The sequence below is a fragment of the Panthera uncia genome, chromosome A2 (genome assembly GCF_023721935.1).
Source record: "Panthera uncia isolate 11264 chromosome A2, Puncia_PCG_1.0, whole genome shotgun sequence".
Classification (NCBI taxonomy): Eukaryota; Metazoa; Chordata; class Mammalia; order Carnivora; family Felidae; genus Panthera; species Panthera uncia.
The window spans coordinates 2008683-2031986 of record NC_064816.1 but is presented as its reverse complement, the minus strand read 5'-3'; the positions used below and the strand labels follow the sequence as shown (position 1 = coordinate 2031986).

The following is a 23304-nucleotide window of genomic DNA, read 5'->3' as shown; positions in this document are numbered from 1 at the left end:
AGAGACACAGAATCCGAAGCCAGCTCCAGGCTCTGAGCTGTCAGCACAGACCCCAATTCGGGGCTTGAACTCAACGAACCATGAGATCATGACCTGAGCCGAAGTCGGACGCTTAACTGAGCCACCCAGGCACCTCCAAATTTTTTATTCTATTGATAAAAACTGGGAGTCATGTATTCCTCCTGGAATTTGCATACAGTAGGAACTGGGTCGGTAGTTTATGGGGGTTAGGAAGCACAGGGTGCCAAGGGTTAACAATGGCATATGTTGCTCAGAGGTTCCAGACAAACCTCCGTCTTCAGCCGTGGGGTTTTCACACCAGTAAAAACAGGCCATTACAGGGATTAGTGTAGAGGATGATGGGCCTCTGAGGCTTGTAATGTTCTATTATGGGCCTGATGCCTTAAAGAGCTTTTTTCTTTTAATAAAAAAAATTTTTTTAATGTTTATTTATCTTGAAAGAGAGAGAGGGAACATGTGCGCACAGGGGAGGGGGGTGGGGAGGGGTAGACAGAGAAGGAGAGAGAGAATCCCAAGCAGGCTCCGCGCTGTCAGGGTGAAGCCCAACGTGGAGGGCGAACTCACGAACTGTGAGATCATGACCTCAGCTAAAATCGAGTCGGGCGCTTAACCAGCGGAGCCACCCAGGCGCCCCAAGAGTTTCTTTATTTATAGGTATTGATTAATTGCAAGGAGGTCCTTTGAGAGATCTATTTTCATCTTGATGGGAGATACACTGTGGATTCTGCCAATATCGCTTAAGGATTTTGCCCAGGAAGAGGAGGGTAGGGAATCCAACAGAGACAAATGATCAGTGACCCCAGGTCCATTACGGTGCGTCAGAGATAGAGCAGATAAACGATGTGGAATGGCCATGTATTTCCTTTGGTTGGCTATTTCGATTACTGTTTTCAGATTCTGGAATTATTTCCTCTGTCGAATAGGGGTGTAGGAACTATCTCTCAAAGGGTCTAGACAAAGGGGAGTGGGTTCAGAGACAGGAACCTGTTAACGTTCACTAGAGATGCCGCCTCCCCCCCCGCCCCCCCCCCCAATTGGAACTGTTTTAGTCCTTCCAGGCAGAGGCTACTTTACAGCAAGGGGTTGGGCACCGAGAATGTAGCTCTCTGGTCAACAAGGACAGAGATTCATTCCCGATGTGGAGAATGGTTTCTCTGAGCTGCTTATGAGGGAGGACTGGGAAGAGTCCCTGTGGTTCCCTAGAGCCCCGTCACTGGGAATGAGGAAGGAGGACATTGGAAAGGCCGGCTGGAGGGATGCAGGTATGGGAGCACTTAAACTGGTAGCAAGTGGTCTTTTTTCCAGTGTCCTGGCCCTCTGCAAGAATAGGAGAACCTAGTTAGTTTCTGGTTTTATTTAGGAACCTGCATTGCCAGAATGGAAAATCAAGAATTTTAGTGGTTTTGGGGCACCTGGGTGGCTTCGTTGGTAGAGCGTGCTATTCTTGATCTCAGAGTCATGAGTTCACGCCCCACTTGGGCATGGACTCTACTTCAAAAAATAAATAATGGGGCGCCTGGGTGGCTCAGTCGGTTAAGCGTCTGACTTTGGCTTAGGTCATGATCTCATGGTTCGTGGGTTCAAGCCCTGCACCAGGCTCTGCGCTGACAGCTCAGAGCCTGGAGCCTGCTTCGGATTTTGGGTCTCCCTCTCTCTCTCTGCCCCTCCCCTGCTCATGCTCACTCTCTTAAAAATAAGTAAACATTAAAAAAATTTTTTAAATAATAAAAATCAGTAAATCAAAACAGAATTTTAGTGGTATTTTTGTAACTCATCTAGGATGTGTGTGAGCCATTTGCCAAACTAAATCTGCAGTAGACATATTTTACCATTCTATCCCTGTCCTCTTAGTGAAAAGGGAAAGATAACTGGCTCTGCCCTTTAATAAACATAAACTTAGATGCTACCCGGGGGGATTCTATATCTACAGGTGGACAATTTTCTTTAAAGAGAACTGGAGTTGATTTTAATTGTCATGAACAAGGCTGATCGTGATGCACTGTTGACCTTAAAAATAAACCCAAAAATGGCTTGTCTGGGAATAGCAGAGAATTATGATTTGGGACATGTGAAGCCCCAGCAAAAGAACAGGAAAATCTGGAAAAGAAAGGGAGGAACACTCTTTTGTAGAGGAGACGGGGCCGTTGGGAGGGGCTGTCCCAAACACGAAGTCCTTTTGAGCAAACTGGGGTTTTCATGTGTAGTGGCTTCTCATTGGCTGGACTGTGGTCGTCTCTCATTGGCTGAGATGTGACTCTCTCACTGGCTGAGCCCTGGCTCTCTCTCATTGGCTGAGCCGTGATTGTCTCACATTGGCTGGGTTCTGACTGTCTCTCATTGGCTGGGTTGTGACTGTCTCTCATTGGCTGGGCTGCTACTATCCTGCATTGGCAGGGCTGTGGCTGTCTCTCATTGGCTGGGTTGTGGCTCTCACTGGCTGAGCCCTGGCTCTCTCTCATTGGCTGGGCTATGATTGTCTCTCATTGGCTGGGCTGTTGCCACCCCAGGAAATCATCTTCCTTCCTCCTGCGTGAGCAGTGAGGCATTTTGGATGTGCAGGTGCGTCTCTCCGTGTTGTGTCTGCCCTTGGCCCTGAGCGGCAGGTTCGGGAGCTTCTCCTGTGGACTCCTGACTGCACTTCAGTCGTGTCGCCTTTACTCAGCCTGGAAGGGGTGCCCGGCTTCTGGGTGGTTTTCATCGCTGGCGATCGGGAGTCGTGCCGCGGAGAGCAGAGCGCGTGCGCACGCGTGTGTGTGATGGCGCTCGTCCTCCCGGGTCTGGGGCAGGTGGATACGAGGAGCGGACCTGCCGTGTTGGGTGGGAACTCCACGTTGCTCGTGTTGGGGGTCCACCAGACTCTTCCAAGGCGGCCGCCCCCTCTTACATCCGCAGCAGGATGAATGAAGGAGAATGCGCCCTGCTCACGTCCTCGCCAGCGCTTCCCGGGGCGTCTTTATAGCCAGTGTGGTGGGTGCGAAGGGGCCTCAGCTGGTAGTTCGAGGTGCGTGTCCCTCGTGACGAATGTCTAGCATCTTTTCATCGACCTGTTTCCCATTTGTATATCTTTGGAGAAGTGTCCACTCACTTTCTTTACCCATTATTTAATCATATTATTTTTCTTTATATTGTTGTCTCTTATTTTTTATGGTTGTCATTTTTGAAATGTTTGAAATATAAGACTTAACAGGTGTGTGATATGCAAACCCCAGTTACAACTACAGTTGAAGTAGAATTTCCTTTCTTCTAGGTGATATGGTTGGGTTTTTTTTTTTTTTTTCTCTCTCTCTCATTAAGTTTTGAGAACATAGTTTTTGCTTAAGCAATCTCTGATTTTTAAAAAAAATAATTTTTTTACTCTGTGTTTCATGAGCGTGGTGTCAACCCTTATTCCTCTAAAGTTATGAATTAGCCTTGTTTTTTTTTTCTCTGTTAAAGCTGTCTCTGGATCTGTCCCCATCAATCCTTCAGGGACTCTTCCTTCTGGTGCCCTTTTCCTTGAATTCTGGGCACTGGGTCAGAGGCCCTGCTTACCCCCAAGTTTCTTCAGCATCCAGAACTCGTTTTGCACACTAGGTGTGCCAGGCACCCGGGCCCAGGCCTTTGCCCATGCCCACAGTCCATCTAATCCGCGGAAAGGGTCATGTCTGCCTCTGTCGGAAGAGAGGGGACGCCACCAGGCTTCTTGACTTGTTCCTTCCAAGGCGAGAGCTCCTCACATCGAGCGGCACTGGAATCTAAGTGTCCACAACATCCTGACATTCTGGTCCCAGTTCTTGGAGCTGACGAGGCATAATCGTCTGAACAAGCCAAACGTGTGTCCTCCGATTTGTGTGCTGTCCGAGTGAATATTTCACTTTTCAGTCTGTACAGTGCTGGTCTGCTCAGATGTGTCTCCGTAGAAATAACCCAGTAAATTGGGTGTGTGTAAGTCCATGTCAGCTGTTGTCCTCACCCTCTGTTGTGACTCAGGGGTCCTAGAAATGGAGTGCAGCTCCCCGCCTGTCACCCTTCATCCTCCCACACACATGGGTGATGATGGAACTTTGCTGCAATAGAGTGTGTGGTATGTTTCAGGCCTCTGTGGTCTTTGAGGATGTGGCTGTGTACTTCACCCCGGAAGAGTGGGCTTTGTTGGATCGAGGTCAGAGGAAGCTCTACAGAGATGTGATGCTGGAGACCTGCAGGAACCTGGCCGCCGTGGGTAAGGATGGCTCCATACCTTCACTAGTCTTTTAGGGAAGAGATGTTTCTTACGATTGTCCGATTTTGCTGGGGCCGAGGAATGGGAGTGCGTTGCAGAAGAGACAGACACGGTCCAAGCCTTCACGGAGCCTACCTGGAGTCACATACCTTTTCCAGGAACACAAAGTTTTGTTGCTCTTAATCAAAGTCTGAGACTCTCTAATTTTATCAGTGTGGGGATGGTCTCCAGTGTTGCTCTGGGGCAGAGAGTGCTGCTCTGTGGAAGATACACTGGTTAATACACCTGTCTCATGGTAATCATCCTGCAGTTAAACTCACACTTCGTCATCTTCGGTGACTTTGAAGACCAAATTAAACAGCCCGTCTTCCAGATTGCTTGTTGCTCTTCAAATCCTCCCTCCTGCCGAGCTGTCCTCCAGGGGCAGGACCAGCAGCCACACACACCACCCACCCTCCCAATGGCAGCTGGGACAGTGCAGGCGGGCTTCACTGAGGGCCTCTGTGCCTTCGGAACAGTCCAGCAACCCTCGTTTGGACCAGGTTCTGGAGAAAAGAATGGCATTTGGAGACACCCATTAGAGACAAGACTCAGTCTTTGTTTGAGAAGGGTGGTGGTTGTCATTTACCTGCTTTCCTGTTGGACTTTTCATCCATCCTCATGCATGTGGTGAACCTCTTACACAGGTAGCGTGTGGATGTGTGTATCTTGCCCAGTTCCTTCTTTTCTTTAATTTTCTTTTTTCTTTTTTGTCCTTTTAATATGTGTTTATTTTGAGAGAGACAGCGTGAACATGAGTGGGGGGGGGGCGGGGCAGAGAGACAGAGGGAGAGAGAGTCCCCAGCAGGCTCCAGGTTCAACAAGGCACCCAACACGGGGCTCAATCTCAGGACCTCAAGATCACGACCTCAGCCGAAATGAAGAGTCGGACACTCAACCGAGTGAGCCACCCAGGCGCCCCCTACTTTGCTTTTCTGATAATACCTATTTCCACGTTAGTCACCATCTATTTTGAAGTATTTCTAAGTGAATGGGCTTCCATTGTAGACACTTTTCCCATTATTGCCAAAGCCCCAAATCACTAGGGTCCTCAGAATTTTCCTTTGGTCACCTGTCCATTCATTCTGATGAACTTCATTCACATTTGGGATCAGTATATAAATAGAAATCTGCATATGGTCTGTTTTCTTACCTTTACACATCAGATCATTCCCAAGAATTTAAATTATGCTCCCAATTCTTGCAGATTGTTGCACTCAAGTTAAAACTTGTGGATCAAGGACTCAGCTGAATATTTTGGAGAATGAACTATCCAGTGAAGAGAAAATAGTAAGATTTACAAGAAATGATCCCTGGGCTCTTTTTCGAGAAAACCCGGTGTTTCATAACATTGGTGATCAGTCCCAATCCCAGGAGAGGCGTTTGAGGTGAGTGCCTCTCCCCGTAGGAGAAAGGGGGATCTTCCCAGATTGATCGACTAACTTGGAATTAAAGAAAAAGTATAAACCTAGCCCCGTAATTGTGTAGTTGGAATTATACAATATAATATCTTCATAAATGTGATGTAGATATTGATCATCAGAAACATAATTGAGTTCAAAACGTTTATCGGGAGAACCCACATGTAAGAAATCCTGACAGGACATTTCTGGGCCCTTCTCCTGAGCACGTAACTTCTTCCACTTTACAGCAGTATAGGCGGTACCACCAACATGCCCATTCCTTGAAAATGGCTACTAGTAATCCGATAATCATTAACAAACATCAATAGGTCATTAATAAAGAGATCACTTATAAGCGTCATCCCCTAACCGTGTGCCTTCCTATTTTGAACAGAAGTCCTTTGGTGGAGAGTGTCTGTGAACGTATTGAAGGAGATCAATGTGGAGAAACCCTGAACCCGATTACAAGTCTTACTGTGCATGAGGGGTATCCCACTGGAGGCAAATCCTGTGAATGTGCTAAGTGTAGAGAAGCCTTCGCAGATGGTTCCTTCCTTGAGAAACTGCGAAGATCTCACCCAGGACTCAAACCTAGTCCTGGTGAGGAGTGTGGCCCAGCCTGCAGCTCTGTCTCGAGCCTCAGCACTCACGTGGATGCAGACCTTGTAGAGAGACCCTATGAAGGTCAGGACGCTGGGAGAGCATCTGACACATACGCGGAGAGTCTCAGTAGTAAAATATCTCTAGAGTGCAAGAAATGTGGAAAAGCTTTCACTTGCACGTCTTCCTTTCAGGGTCACGTGCAAGGTCCCTGTGGACAGAATGTCCATGCGTGTGACGTGTGTGGGAAAACCTTCTTGTATCACTCCTACCTCACCCGTCATGTGAGAACTCACACTGGGGAGAGACCCTATGAATGTATGGAGTGTGGGAAAACCTACAGTTGCCTCTCATATTTTCGAGAACACATGAGATCACACACTGGAGAGAAACGCTATGAATGTAAGGAGTGTGGCAAGACATTCAAGTACCCTGCATCCCTGCAGGGACACCTGATGACGCACACTGGAGAGAGACCTTATCTGTGTCAGCAGTGTGGGAAAGCCTTCAGTTGTCCCAAATACTTTCGAAGACACGTGAGAACGCACAGTGGGGTGAAGCCCTATGAATGTACGTTATGCGAGAAAGCCTATAGTTGTTCCTTATCCCTCCGGGAGCACGTGAGGACGCACAGCGAAGAGAGGCCCTATGAGTGCAAGGAGTGTGGGAAGGCTTTCAGACACCCCCGATACTTCCAGAGGCACGTGAGGATGCACAGTGGGGTGAAACCCTATGTGTGTAAGGAGTGTGGGAAAGCGTACAGTAGTTCCACGTCGCTTCAGGAACACGTGAGGTCGCACACGGGGGAGAGACCCTTTGAATGCCAGCAGTGTGGGAAAGCCTTCACGCGTCACTCCTCCCTCCAAGGTCACGTGAGAGCACACAGTTTGGAGAAACGTTACGAGTGTACGCAGTGCGGGAAGGCCTTCCGTTGGTCCTCGTCCTTGCAGAAGCACGTGAGAACGCACCGTGAAGAGAAGCCCTACGAGTGCCAGCAGTGCGGCAAAGCCTTCTGGTATCCCGCGAACCTGCGGGCGCACGTCAAGACCCACACGGAGGAGAGACCTTACGAGTGTCCGCACTGTGGGAAAGCCTTCAGTTGTCACTCCTCCCTGCAAGTACATGCGAGAAAGCACAACGGAGTGAAACCCTACGAGTGTAAGGAGTGTGGGAAGGCCTTCTGGTATCCCGTGAACCTGCGCGCTCACGTGAGGACGCACACGGGAGAGAGACCGTACGAGTGCCAGCAGTGCGGGAAGGCCTACAGGTGTCCCGCAAACCTGCGGGTCCACGTGAGGACGCACACGGGGGAGAGACCGTACGAATGCCAGCAGTGCGGGAAGGCCTTCAGGTATCCCGCAAACCTGCGGGCGCACGTGAGGACACACACGGGGGAGAGACCCTACGAATGTCCGCACTGTGGGAAGGCCTTCAGGTATCCCACAAACCTGCGGGCGCACGTGAAGATGCACACTGGGGAGAAACCCTGAATACACAATCACGCGATTTTCCCTCATATCTTATTGTAAGTCCGGTCAGACACACGGGCAAGAAACGTGATGTACGAGTGTAAAGAATGTTGGAGAACCTTCAGGCATAGCACCTCATTTATTTTGTACATAAAACGTCAGGGCTGGACGGCAGTTTTTGTTATAAATTTGCTTGTGCCTCAGAAGTGCCTCGTCTGTAATAGGGATCTCTGTTGTATTTATTTCCACTGCATGCTACTGATATGAACACCCAAGATAAAACATTCCTGAACACCCCCAGTTTCTGTATGAAATATATTTTGCTATCTCAGACATGAAAAGACTGTACAGTTCTATAAAATGTGTCTCATTTCCACGACGATGTCTTCTGGACCCAGGGCCGATCAGTACGTGTATCTCGTCCTCTGGTGCAGAGACTAGAATTCCCCGACTCCGCCCTGCCCCTCCTTGCGGTCTTTATTATTGAAAGTTGTGTCTCCACGTGTGCTGTTGCTGCCGTGTGCCCACCTGTGTTCCCCATGACGTTAGTAAACGCACAAGGATACTGGAGGAGGACAGTCTCCTCTGATTGTGTTTGTAGTTTGACCTTCGCTCATCGCCTTTGGTCTCGGTTGTTTATCAGTCATGACCCATTGAGTTACGAAGAGTAACTGTTGGGGGTGCCTGGGTGGCTCAGTGGGTTAAGCGCACCACTCTTGATTTCGGCTCAGGTCATGAGCTTGTGGTTCGTGGGATTGAGCCTCTGTTAGGCTCTGTGCTGATAGCGCTCTCTCTCGCTCTCTCTCTCTCTCTCTCTCTCTCTCTCAAAATAAATACATAAACTTAAAAAAGAAGAGAAACCCTGTGGCTTGAAGTGGAAAGTTAGTGTCCGGCTAGTTCTGCTGGGTTTCGTTTTGAGTCTTGTGAGGCGGGAGGCCGTACGTCCCAGAGTCCTCCTCTGTGTGGCTCTGAGAGGAAGGCCCTGAGAAGAGGAGCTGTGTGGGGCTTGGAGAGCAGCAGTGAGGAACCGTGATTCTCCATCCTTCCGTGCCGCCAGGGGACAGACGCGTGGGGACCCAGGTGGGCCCGAGTCACGGCGTGTTGTCCTGGCTTCTGGTCTGCCGTCTGGAACAGCCCCCGTGTAAGAAAAGTTTGGCATTAGTTCTTGTTAGCATGTTCCAGAGACTTCCACGAGCTGTCCCGTGACAGACCGTCTTGGCTTCCCGGTCCCCACGCATCCTTACGTTGCCCTGTGACTCTTTGTGTCCGTGAGGCCGTCTCTTCAGGCTGTCGTGCTTAGCGAGCTCTCTTATCCTGTGACCCCTTCATCTCCATGCTTTTTCTTTACATGATTTCTGTGGTAAGCATCTTGTCCCTCTCAGGGTAGGTCTGTATCCTGCCTCCCTCCCCCCTGACAGATCGAATGCTGTAGCCACAGATGCAGGAAACCTCTGTCCCTGGTTGCGTTGTGGAGAGGCTGTGCTGACCCTGCATTTCTTCTTTCTGGATGTTTCCATGATTGGAATTAGCACCTGTGAGTGTATTTGGCAGTTTGTGGGAGTTTTCCCCTATAGCTGACTGCTAAGAGAGAAACCCAGTATGTCTAATGACTGTCTGTTGTTATGTGTGATTTCCCACTGTTTAATTCTGTCATTTTTAATATGTGATTCAAAACAATGTGCGTTTGGTTTTTTTTTGTTTGTTTGTTTTTTTTTGGTCAAACATGGTTTTCTACATTGCTTCATAGAAGTCTCATTACCAAGGTTTTCAAATCTATTGCATAATTCTTTTTAATGTTTATTCATTTTTGAGAGAGAAAGAGAGTGAGTGGAGAAGGGGCAGAGAGAGAGGGAGACACAGAATCTGAAGCAGGCTCCAGGCCCTGAGCTGTCAGCACAGAGCCCGACATGGGGCTTGAACTCACAAACCGCGAGATCTTGACCTGAGCCGAAGTTGGATGCTTAACCGACTGAGCCACCCCGGCACTCCACATCTGTTGCACACTTTAAGATTATATGTTTGGGGTGCCTGGGTGGCTCAGTCGGTTAAGCGGCCGACTTTGGCTCAGGTCATGATCTCGCGGTCCGTGGGTTCGAGCCCCGCGTCGGGCTCTGTGCTGACAGTTCAGAGCCTGGAGCCTGTTTCAGATTCTGTGTCTCCCTCTCTCTGACCCTCCCCTGTTCATGCTCTGTCTCTCTCTGTCTCAAAAATAAATAAACGTTAAAAAAAATTAAAAAAAGATTATATGTTTTATGTTTCACAACTGAGAAATTAGTTTACAATATCCCATTCTAGAAGATTAACTTCTTGTGTTAGTTTTTTGAAGTATATATTTTGGTTGATAATGCTAAGTACATAAACATTATGACATTTTCCTTCTGGTTTGTATTTGTTTAATTCCTCTACAGCCGTCATGATTTTCTCAGTAAAATGACTTACTCATGGGGTGCCTGGGTGGCTCAGTCAGTTGAACATCCGACTTTGACTCAGGTCATGATCCCACAGTTTTTGGGTTCGAGCCCTGCACCAGGCTCTGTGTTGACAGCTGAAAGCCTGGAACCTGCTTCAGAATCTGTGTCTCCCTCTCTCTCTGCCCCTCGGCTCTGTCTCTCTCTCTCAAAAATAAATAAACATTAAAAAAATTTTTTTAAAGTGACTTAACTCCTAACGGGTGAAAATCCAAATATTGCTTATGTAGTGGCCTCCTCCCAGAGTCATGGTCTTGCAGCTCAAGAGTGTGGGAGGGGACCCAAACACATTCATCTTCCCTTCTTGTCTGTCAACAACTAGAAAAAACAGCGTTGTTGCTGTTGTGAGTCTTAGTTGCGCTGGGAATCCGTTATTACACGGAGCTCCAGGCAGAACTGCCTTGAGGAAACTAACAGTTTCTGGCAATGCTGCTTCCCAGTGTGTGCTGTCCACATACCTCAGAGGGATAATGGAAAACTGACCCCAGAATGGAAACGTGTCCTTCCTCCCTTACTCCTTGCTGGGAATTGTGCTGAACAGGACACTTCTAACTGTGACGGATGTGTAATTGGTTCGTAATGCTTCACCCAGTGATGTCTCCTTGTATTATTCCCAGGGGAGGCAGAATAGTCCACTCATGCTTTTGTTGATCTGCCCCGGTTGACACAGAGATATCAACTGATCTGGCGTGGTGGGAGTCTGGTTGTATTTCGGGTGGGGCTGGTTGGGCTTCACGTCTGAGATGATGTGTAAGGGGAGCGGTTCCACGGGGACTTGGGGAAGGAAATGGCAGAGGAAATGTACAGGAAGTTGGTAGTATAAATGGAAAATAAAGATATCTGTGTCTTCAGAGAGTAATACTTATGTGTAGTCATTCCAGCCAATGTCGGAATGGGCTTTCCTCTCTGCTGTCCTCAGTCCCCCAGTATGACCTTGTCACCGGCCGACAACACACTGACCTAACAACACGGAAGGTGTGGATCACAACAACGTTGCGATTTCAGCACCGATGGTGGGAAATAGTCTGTGTGTGACATTTTCCGTGGGACTCTTGCTTGTGCATAGCATAACCGTGAAATCCCTGATTTCAAACACGGTCTGCAAATACCCAGGTGAGGTTTTCCTTGTGAAGTGGTGTTCCTTTTCTCTCTGGTGCCTTTCTGATTCTGACTCTGCAGTTTTGCAGGGACAACCCCAGAGTTCACGTTTAGAGGCTGTGAATGGGCACCTGTTCTGTGGCCATTAGGGGTTGGCCAGTGTCGTATGGTCACAGGAGGGGGCACAGGAAGCCCCAGGACAACAGTTTATTACACTCAGGGCTGAGAGGGATGGTCAGTGCATGTAATGAGGGGGTGTCCAGGGAGCACCACGGGAGTGAGCACGAGCAGGAGGGTGGGCGGCCGTGAGCCCGAGGCCATGCGGGCAAGTGCTTACAGTGCCTGGATCAGCATGGAATGTGATGGTGTGCTTTGAGCCAGGTGTGTGGCACCTGAAGTAGGGTCAGTAATCAGCCCCTGACGCTGAGTATAGAGTCTGGGAAAGAAAGGCTGGATTTGCATCTTGATCCTGAGTTGGTTCCTTTCTTGCGGTTTTTGGAAAATCACCTGCACTTACAGGCCTCAGTTACCTCCTACGAGGAGATAAAAATAGTATGTACCTTGTAGAATTTGCTGAGCAGCAACTAGATTTATATGTGCTGACAGGGTTCCTTTCGGGAGGACATTTAACACACTGCCGGTTATGAGTAAGCAGCACGTCCGTGTTCACACAGTCGGTGAGAATGGCAGTCATAGCCTCAGACACGGAAGCCGGCCCGGCGCTCGGTACCGGGCTGTGACATTCACCGAGCAGAAACCATTTCACCCGCCTGTCCTCGGATGAGGCACTCCCTTGTCTGTGAGGCGTCAAGGCACATGAAGACCACGATACGGTCATGTGTGTAAAGAGGCTAAAAAATAGAGTCCAGTCCACACAGCTCCCCACATATTCCCTGCTTCTTGCTGATGTGCCTGCTGCCTCTTTTCTTGTTTTAAATTTTTAAAAGATGTTTATTTTATTTTTGAGAGAGAGAGAGCATGAGCAGGGGAGGGGCAGAGAGGGAGGGAGACACAGAATCCGAAGCAGGCTCCAGGCTCTGAGCTGTCAGCACAGATCCCGACACAGGGCTCGAACTCACGAACTGGGAGATTATGACCTAGGATGCTTAACCGACTGAGCCACCCAGGCGCCCTGTGCTGCCTCTTTATTCATAGTTTGAGCTGCACCGCATCCCGCCTGCTTTCTAGACAAGAAGTGTGAAGATCTCCAATCACAAACTTACCTGTACGTCCTGACGGCATCTAATGCAGAATAAGGGAGCCCTTCCCACACGCCCCCATCATCTGTCACACGTCTGCATGCGTCATGTCAGAACATGTCCTCACGTGGTACATGTCACAGTGTGTCCCTCACACGGACACCTCCGCCCACCTTCATGAGTTGTGGTCATCCAATGTCCCGATGCAGTGTGATCCTCTCTGCCGACAGGTGTGGTCCTGGTGGTCTTTGAGTGGAGGGCATTGATGAAGTCATCGCCTTAGTCTTAGTAATGTGTTACAATCATGGTAATGACAAAGATCGTAAGTATATAAGAATTTAAAATATCGACCCAAAAGAAAAAATCCCTAAAATCCTGTGCAGCTGGTACCATGACTAAGAATGCATGAAAATATTAACCAAGAATTGTCCTAAATGAGAAATAGCGAGGCTGACTTGACACTAAATAAGTGCAAAGGGATATTTTCATAAAATCTCTCTTGTAAAGAGAGTTAGATTTGTTAGTATACAAGTGATAGTTAAACACAACTTAGGAGTTCCTGGGAAACAAGTAGAATCATCTGTTTGAGTAAACAAATGTAGATTGGGGGGGGGGGCACCTGGGAGGCTCTGTCGGTTGAGCATCCAACTTCGGCTCAGGTCATGATCTCATGGGCTGTGAGTTTGAGCCCCGCATCGGGCTCTGTGCTAATGGCTCAGAGCCTGGAGCCTGCTTCAGATTCTGTGTCTCCCTCTCTCTCTGCCCCTCCCCTACTCATGCTCTGTCTCTGTCTCTCAAAAAGTAAATAAACATTAGAAAAATTAAATGCACATTGTTTTAATCTCACGTAAATAGAATAAGTCAGCATTTACCAATGACTTGGATTCAGCTCTGTGTAAATGGAGAACTCGTACATTTACCCTGAGATATGCGGAGGGTGCTAATTTCTCACACGGAAGGATAGAATATGCACTCAACAAAGCAGCAGAGGGTCAAAATTCCATGTGCCTTTTAGCTGTGCTGTTATATCTGTTGTCCTGGCATCGAGATCCCTGATCTCCTAAAATTATTGAGATGACGGATATTTGCTATACAAATGAAATCCCCCCCCCCCTTTTTTTCAAGTAACCTCTTCAGCCAATGTGGGGCTTAAACTCATTAACTGGAGATCAAGACTGATCACCGACCAAGCCAGCCTGGCACCCACAAATGCTATGTTATTATACAAATACGGTATGATCTAGAAAAGAGGGGAGTCAAAGCACCAAAGAAAATCAACAAACGTGACAACCTAAATTAGGGGCCTGGGGGACAAGGTGTGACTGGCTGGAAAACCCAAAGCTATGGATTTCTGACCCTAGAATCTGTACCATGATGGGGAAGATCATGAGTGGAACACAGGACTGCTAAGAAAATGGAAGAGTAAAGTTTGGTGTTTGGTTAGGGTACATGGTTGAATGACAGGCTAGTACTCAGAAAGATGGGCCGCGAGCCCCTATGCATTGATCCGTCTGTGTGGTGACCCCAACTCTAGACTAGGGCATCTTCACTTGTGTGTACCTTTTTAAAGTTTATTTTGAGGGAAAGTGCGAGTGGGGGAGGGGCAGAGAAAGGGGGACAGAGGATCCCAAAGCAGGCTCTGCATTGAGAGCAGAGAACCCGATGTGGGGCTTGAACTCACAAACTGAGATCATGACCTGAACCAAAGTCGGATGCTTGACCGACTGAGCCACCCAGGTACCCCTTCGTTTGTGCTTCCAGTACTCATGCAATTTGACCATTGGTGAATTGTCACCTAGAATCATAAAGACAGGGATTCTGGGAAATATGCCTGCTGGCCTTACCCACGATTAAATAACACAATTCAGCAGAACCATAGTTATCTACATGTAGATTTCATTGACCTTGCATAGTAGTATTGTAGTACAGTGAAGGGATGGAAGGAAGATGTATGTGGAGTTCATATAATGTGTCTCAGCAATACACATGTGTATATAATCTGGAATGTTTATGTATGTTTCATAGAGATGTTGTGCATGTGGTTGGAAGGACTAGGAAACCAAAATAGTAAAGTAAGGATTTCAGATAACACTGCAAGTTGATACCAAAATTGATGATAAGATATACGCAGTGCAGGCATATACATACTCTGGGTCCAGTATTGTACCCCCCCAAGTTTCATGTCAAATGGACTTCCGACTACAGCCTTCTCTAGACATAAAGTGTTTGCACATGTAATGAAGAGGAAGCCATAATGGGTCAGGGTAGGTCTTGACCCAGTGATGGGTGTCCTTATAAAACTGGGAAATTGGGACACAGAGGCCTGCACTGAAGACAGGGCTTGACCATGTGAAACAGCAGCAGGGATTGGCATGATGTGTCTACCCGCCAAGGAATGCAAAGGGTTGTGGGCAACCCCCAGAAGCTGGGAGGGAGGCCTGGGACAGATTGTCCTTCAGAGCCTCCAGAAGGAACCGGCCTTGCAAGACATCTTGATCTCAGGCTTCCATCAGCCTCAGTTATGACACCACAAATGTCTGTCTCTGTGTTATGGCTGCACCAGATAATGAAGGCATTCTGCAGGAGGGAGGGAGTCTTGGATGTCCGAAGGACACCAGAGGCCACTGTGCCCCTAGCAGAGTGAGGGGGGAGAGGAATAGCAGACGTGAGAGGAGAGGATAGGGTGGGTCACATGCACTGGCTGACCAAGAAGACGGACTTTGGTGGTGGGTGGCGTGGACCCTCAAGATGAGCTGATCAGGCACCCGCACAGGACCCCTCTGTTACCATGACAACAGGCACTAGGAAGGTGATGTCGGCCAAGGTGGTGGGTCACACTGGGTTGGTAGCAGTGGCTATGATGTGGAGGTTGAAGCCCAGATAGTATTTGAAGTTAGAGCCATCAGAATTTCCTGGCTTGGTTGTGGGCTGAACACAAGAAAGAGTGGGACATTAGGCTTCAGGAAAATCACAATCTTTTGTACATCAACGGTCAACATCAAGAGATTGAAATGCCTCCCATGAAATGGAAGATCATATTTGTAAATCAAATGTATGATGAGATTTTTATCGTCCAGAATACACAAAGAATGCTTATATCTGAATGACAAAAACTCGACCCAGTTAGAAAGTGAGCAAAACCTTGCGTAGACATTTCGTTTAGGATGACACACAAATGTCTAATACACACGTGCAAAAATCCTCAACATCACTAACTGAAGGGAAACACAAGACAGAACACAAGACAATACCACTTCCCACTCACGAGGACGGCTAGGAGCCAGAATCCAGAAAACAAGCGGCAGTCGGGATGTGGAGAAAGCGGAACCGTGTGCTTGGCTGGTGGGAGTGTCAGGGCAGCTGACGTGGAAAACGTTTGGTGGTTCCTCAAGAAGTGAAACACAGAACGGCAGTGTGACCCAAGTGTTCCAGCCCTACGTAGACGGAAACACTCAGATGTGTGCACACGAATGCCAGGTGCAAAACTCTGCAGACCCCGCAAAAGAGGGACACGTCCCAAGTGTCCCCCGGTGTGTGGATGGATGAACCGGGTGCGGCATAGACACAGGGCGCAGGTGATTCAGCCCCAGAAAGGAATGAGGCACGGACACGTGCTGTAAAATGAGTGAATCTTGAAGGGGGAGTTACGATGGCAGAGCAGCCCGGAGACCCCGAGCGAGTCTCGTCCCTGAAATGCAGCTAGATCAGCACCAAAAGACTTTGGACACCTAGGAGGTCGACCAGAGGATTAACACAACGATGTGCAGAACTCGAGCCACAAAACTTGGCAAGTACGTGGTGCCCAGAGGTGAACTGGGGGAGAGGAAAGCTGCGGAAGGTAGGCAGCGGTTTTTGTGGAGAGAGGACAAAGAGAGAAAGAAAGGGGGAGAGTGGGGTGCATCGGCAGTGCAAGAAAAGTACTCCTCTGAAAGTAGCTGGAGTGAAGGAGAGAGAAAGAGTGAAAAACACTGGCAGGGGACTCAACAAGAAACCCGTTCCCCAAAACCACCGATGGGGAGAAAGGAGTGGGTTTCAATACCACCAGGCTTGTATAAACAGTGAAGTGGAGCCTGAAGTTCCTGAGTTCGGTGCCTGACGGTGCTCCGGTGAGAAAGCGGGGTGAATGCCCAGGAGCAGGCAGCGGGGTCTGAGGGGTCCGTGGGCGACACGGGGAGAAGCGGTTCCCCTGCCTGGAGTGCATTTGGTAGAGGCCATACGGCCTCCCCATGGGCAAAGGTCCCAGTGGACCCTGGAGGGCAGACTCGTTTGCTGGTATTGGGAGAAAGATGCCAGAGTGCGGTGAAACACGGGGCCTGGTTTGCCGTAGTCTGAACCTCTGCTGCTGCGCAATCGCACGAACGTTTTCTGGGGCCTTTGCTCAGTGAGACCCTCCCCCGGAGAGTTGGCACGGGTCCAAGCTGCAAGGGTCTCTGAAGCGTGGGGTTTTGAAACAACCCCATCCGAAGATAAAACTCAGGAGGGAGTTGCCGCCTGGCAGGCGGACAGCTTGGACGTGGACAGGTAGAGGTGTGGAGGGGACAGCGGCCTGAGACAAAGGAGGGGTGCTTGATCGCCGGTCCATGAGAGCAGGAAGTTCCTGCCCCAGAGAGGAGGCAGCTGGGTGAAGCCATTTCCGCCTCTCCCGCCCACGCACATGCGTGCCACACTGATCCACCCTAGTGAGCTAAGCAGCGCCACCAACTGGGGAATGGAGCCCTGACACCAAGCCCCACGCAGCTGTGCCCTCCATGCTCATCCCCTAGAAGACCAGGACAAGCCCCTCCACCTGCTTAGTGTACGACTATAAAAGGATTCACAGTTCAAGTTCTAGGGAAAACTAGATGTAACTTCATTCTGGTTTCATTCTGTGGGCTGGTTCCTTTATTTGTTCATTTTCTTTACTTCTGTTTTTGCTTAAATTGTTTTTTCCTTCTTTCTTTCTACCTCATTCTTGGATACAGAAAGAAAAATGTATTCTTATTTGTATGTTTTGTACTTAAAAACTTTTTTTGTTCTATCTCATTTCATTTTGTTCTATTTTATTATATATATATTTTTTTAATTTTTAAATTTTTCTTACTTTTTTTTTTTTTTTTTTTTACTTTTCCTTCCATTTTTTCCCCCCTCTATTCTACCAAGCTTCCTTCCACAAGCAGACCAAAACACACCTAGGATCTAGCTTCCTTTGATCTTTTGTTTTTAATTTTTTCATTTTAGTTTTTTATTTCATTAATTTTTCTTCCTCCAAAATCAGAAACAGGCAGAAATTCACCCCAAAAGAAAAAAACTGGAAGAAATGACAGCCTGGGGCTTAATCAACACAGACATAATCAAGATGTCTGAACGGGGTGCCCAGGTGGCTCATTCGGTTAAGCGTCTGACTTCAGCTCAGGTCATGATCTCACAGTTCGTGAGTTCGAGCCCCATGTCGGGTTCTGTGCTGACAGCTCAGAGCCTGGAGCCTGCTTCAGATTCTGTCTCTCTCTCTCTGCCCCTCCTCCACTTGCACTCCATGTCTCGCTGTCTCTCAAAAATAAACATTAAAAAAAAAAAAGATGTCTGAACTAGAATTTAGAACCATGCTAATAAGAATACTAGCTGGGGTTGAAAAAAGTATAGACTCCCTTTCTGTGGAGATAAAAGAAATAAAATCTAGTCAGGACGAAATTAAAAGTGCTATTACTGAGATGCAATCTTGAATAGATGCCATGACGGTAAGGATGGGCAAAGCAGAGCAGGGTCAATGATTTAGAAGATAAAATTATGGAAAATAATGAAGCAGAAAAAAGAGGGAAACAAAGGCAAAAGATCATGATACAAGACGTAGAGAACTCAGTGACTTATTAAAAAGGAATGACGTCTGAATCATATGAGTCCCAGAAGATGAAGAGAGAGAAAAAGGGGCAGAAGGTTTATGTGAGCAATGTTTATGTAAGAAAATGTTCCTAATCTGGGGAAGGACACAGATATTAAAATCCAAGAAGCACAGAGAGCTCATTTGGTTCAACAAAAAACGGCCATCACCACGGCATATCATAGTCAAAATCACAAAATTACACAGACAAGAAAAGAATTATGAAAGCAGCAAGGGGGAAAAAAGTCCTTAACTTATAAGGGAAGACAGATCAGGTTCACAGTAGTCCTATCCACAGAAACTTGGCAGGCCAGAAAGGAGCGGCAAGATATATTCAACATACTGAATTGGGAAAATAAGCAGCCAAGAATTCTTTTTCCAGCAAGGAGAAGGAGAGATTCAAAATAGAAGGAGAGATAAAGAGTTTTCCAGACAGAAACTAAAGGAGTTCATAACCACCAAACCAGACCTCCAAAAAACAAAACTCATCTATATGCTGTTTACAAGAGACTCATTTTAGACCTAAAGATACCTGCAGATAAAAGTGAGTGGATGGAGAACCATCTATCATGCTAATGGTCATCAAAAGAAAGCTGGAGTAGCTATGCTTATATCAGACAAACTAGATTTTAAAATGAAGACTGTAACAAAAGATGAAGAAAGGTGTCATATCATAATTAAGGGGTCTACCCACCAAGATGATCTAACAATTGTAAATGTTTATGCCCCCAACGTGAAGCACCCAAATATATAAATCAATTAATCACAAACATAAAGAAACTCATTGATTATAATACCATAATAGTAGGGGACTTCAACACCCCAGTTACAGCAGTTGACAGAGTATCGAAGAAGAAAATCAACGGCTTTGAATGACACACTGGATCAGATGGACTTAACGGATATATTCAGAACATTTCATCCTAAAGCAGCAGAATTCACATTCTTCTCGAGTGCACATGGAACATTCTCCAGAATGGGACTGGGACACAAATCAGCCCTCAACAAGTACAAACAGATTGAGATCATACCATGCATGTTTTCAGACCACAGTGCTATGAAACTCAAAATCAACCACGATAAAAAATTTGGAAAGACCATGAATACTTGGAGATAAAAAAAAATCATACTGAAGAATGAATGGGTTAATCAAGAAATTAAATAGGAAACTAAAAAGTACATGGAAGCCAATGAAAATGAAAACACAACAGCCCAAAACCTCTGGGATGTAGCAAAGGCGGTCGTAAGAGGGAAGTATATAGTAACCCAGGCCTTCCTAAACAAGTAAGAAAGGTCTCAAATACACAACCTAACCTTACACCTAAAAGAGCTGGAAAAAGAACAGCAAATAGAGCCCCAAACCAGCAGACAAAGGGAAATAATAGAAAATTAGAGCAGAAGTCAATGATACATATAAAAACAAAACCAAGCAAAACAAAAAACAGTAGAACAGATCAATGAAACCAGGAGCTGGTTCTTTGAAAGACTTAACAAAATTGATAAACCCCTAGTCAGATTGATTAAAAAGAAAAGAGAAAGGACCCAAATAAATAAAATCACGAATAAAAGTGGAGAGATCACAACCAACACAGCAGAAATACAAACAATAGTAAGAGAATATGATGAACGATTATATGCCAACAAATTGGGCAATCTGGAAGAAATGGACAGATTCCTAGAAACATATAACCTACCAAAACTGAAACAGGAAGAAATAGAAAATTTGAACAGACCCATAACCAGTAAAGAAATTAAATCAGTAATCAAAAACCCTTTGGGGCGCCTGGGTGGCTCAGTTGGTTAAACGTCCGACTTCGGCTCAGGTCATGATCTCACGGTTCGTGAGTTCGAGCCCCGCATCGGGCTCTGTGCTGACAGCTCAGAACCTGGAGCCTGCTTCAAATTCTGTGTCTCCCTCTCTCCCTGCTCCTCCCCTACTCATGCTCTGTCTGTCTGTCCTTCAAAAATAAATAAAAAAACATAAAAAAATTAAAAAAAACACAAAAAACCCTTCAACAAACAAGAGTGGAGGGCCAGATGGCTTCCCAGGGCAATTCTACCACTCTTAAGGAGAGTTAACACCTGTTCTTTTGAAGATGTTTCAGGGGCACCTGGGTGGCTCAGTCGGTTAAGCGTCCGACTTCAGCTCAGGTCACGATCTCACAGTCCGTGAGTTCGAGCCCTGCGTCGGGCTCTGGGCCGATGGCTCAGAGCCTGGAGCCTGCTTCCGATTCTGTGTCTCCCTCTCTCTCTGCCCCTCCCCCGTTCATGCTCTGTCTCTCTCTGTCTCAAAAATAAATAAACGTTAAAAAAAATTTTGAAGATGTTTCAAAAAAAAAAAAAAAAGAAATGGAAGGAAAAGTTCCAAACTCATTCTACAAGGCCAGCATTACCTTGATTCCAGAACCAGACAAAGACTCCACTAAAAACGAGGACCACAGACCAATTTCTCTGATGAACATGGATGCAAAAATCCTCAACAAGATACTAGCCAACCGGATCCAACAATACATTAAGAAAATTATTCACCATGACCCTGTGGGATTTATACCTGGGTTGCAGGGCTGGTTCAATATCCACAAAACAATCAATGTGATACATCACATTAATAAAAGAAAGGATAAGAACCACATGATACTCTCAATAGATGCTGAAAAAGCATTTGACAAAATACAGCATGCTTTCTTGATAAAATCCCTCAAGAAAGTAGGGATAGAAGGATTATACCTCAAGATCATAAAGGCCATATATGAAAGACCCACAGCTAATATCATCCTCAATGGGGAAAAACTGAGAGTTTTCCCCCTAAGGTCAGGAACATGACAAGGATGTCCACTGTCACCACTATTATTCAACATAGTGTTGGAAGTCCTAGCTTCAGCAATCAGACAACACAAAGAAATGGAAGGCATCCAAATCAGCAAGGAGGAAGTCAAACTTTCACTGTTTGCAGAAGACCTGATATTCTATGTGGAAAACCCAAAAGACTCCAGCAAAACACTGCTAGAAGTGATACATGAGCTCAGCAAAGTTTCAGGATATAAAATCAATGTGCAGAAATTGTTTGCATTTCTATACACTAATAATGAAGCCACAGAAAGAGAAATCAAGGAATTGATCCCATTCACAATTGCACCAAAACCCATGAAATACCTAGGAATAAACCTAACCAGAGAGGTGAAAAAGCTATACACTGAAAACTCTAGAAAGCTTGTGAAATAGGGGTAGCTGGGTGGCTTAGTAGGTTAAGGGTCTGAGTTTGGCTCAGGTCATGATCTCATGGTTTGTGAGTTCAGTTGCCACATCAGGCTCTCTGCTCTCAGCACAGAGCCTGCTTTGGATCCTCTGTTTCCCTCTTTCTCTGCCCCTCCCATGCTCATCCTCTCTCAAAAATAAGTGAACGTTAAAAATTAAAAAAAGAAAGTTTATGAAAGAAATTGGAAGAAGACACAAAACAACTGAAAAACATTCCATGCTGATGGATTGGAAAAATATTGTTAAAATGTCAGTAACTACCCAAAGCAATCTACATATTCAGTGCAATCCCTATCAAGATAGCACCAGCATTCTTCACAGAGCTAAATCCTAAAATTTGTACGGAAACTGGAAAGACCCCAAATAGCCAAAGCAATCCTGAAAAAGAAAACCAAGGCTGGAGGCATCACAATCCCGCTCTTCAATCTGTATCACAAAGCTGTAATCATCAAGACAGTATGGTACTGGCACAAGAACAGACACGCAGATCAATAGAACAGAGTAGAGAACCCAGAAATGGACCCAGAAACATATGGCCAACTAATCTTTGACAAAGCAGGAAAGAATATCCAATGGAAAAAGACAGTCTCTTCAGCAAATCGTGTTGAGAAAACTGGATACCAGCATGTAGAATGAACCTGGGCCACTTTCTTACACCATTCACAAAAATAAACTCAAAATGGATCAAAGACCTAAACATAAGTAGGAAGCCATCAAATCAAGGAGAAAGCAGGTGAAACCTCTTTGACCTTGGACACAGCAACTTCTTCCTCAACGTGTCTCTGGAGGCAAGGGAAACAAAAGCAAAATTGAACTACTGGGACCTCATCAAAATAAAAAGCTTCTGCACAGCGAAGGAAACCATCAGCAAAACTAAAAGGCAACTGACAGAATGGGAGAAGTTATTTGCAAATGACCTATCAGATAAAGGGTTAGTATCCAAAATCTATAAAGAAATTATCAAACTCGACACCCAAAAAAGAAATAATCCAGGGAAGAAATGGGCAAAAGACATGAGTAGACACTTCCAAAGAAGACATTTAGATGGCCAACCAACACATGAAAACATGCTCAACATCACTCATCAACAGGGAAATACAAATCAAAACCACAGTGAGATACCACCTCACTGGTATCAGAATGGTGAAAATTAACTTCTCAGGTGACAACAGATACTGGCAAGGATGTGGAGGGAGAGGATCTCTTTTTCACTGCTGGTGGGAATGCAAACTGGTGCGGCGACTCTGGAAAACATATGGAGGTTCCTCAAAAGATTAAAAATAGAACTACCCTATGACCCAGCGATTGCACCTACTACATATTTATCTAAAGGATACAGGAGTGCCGATTCAAAGGAGCACAGGCACCCCGATTTATTATAGCAGCACTATCAACAATAGCCAAAGTATGGAAAGATCCCAAATGTCCATCGACTGATGAATGGATAAAGAAGATACACACACACACACACACACACACACACACACACACACACAATGGAATATTACTTGGAGATCAAAAATACTGAAATCTTGCCATTTGCAACAATGTGGATGGAACTAGAGTGTATTAGGCTAAGCAAAATAAGTCAGAGAAAAACAAATACATGATTTCACTCATGTATGGAATTTAAGATACAAAACAGATTAACATAAAGGAAGGGAAGCAAAAATAAGATAAAAACAGAGGAAGCAAAC

The 23304-nt window shown here is 46.3% G+C and overlaps 1 protein-coding gene across 2 annotated transcripts in view; it reads left to right on the top strand.

Moving 5' to 3' along the window:
• LOC125930511 (zinc finger protein 77-like) overlaps positions 1-23304 on the top strand; it is a 58025-nt gene that overhangs the window by 14840 nt on the left and 19881 nt on the right. The window contains exons 2-4 of one of the 2 annotated variants that reach the window (XR_007460169.1): positions 4096-4222; positions 5469-5649; positions 6059-8464. Coding sequence is in view for 1 of the 2 variants with exons in the window: in XM_049642332.1 (XP_049498289.1) it covers positions 4096-4222; positions 5469-5649; positions 6059-7754 (2004 nt within the window). In the remaining variant the exon portion in view is untranslated. Of the gene's footprint in view, positions 1-4095; positions 4223-5468; positions 5650-6058; positions 8542-23304 lie in introns of those variants that run through there. The other variant, XM_049642332.1, reaches the window with a different exon arrangement.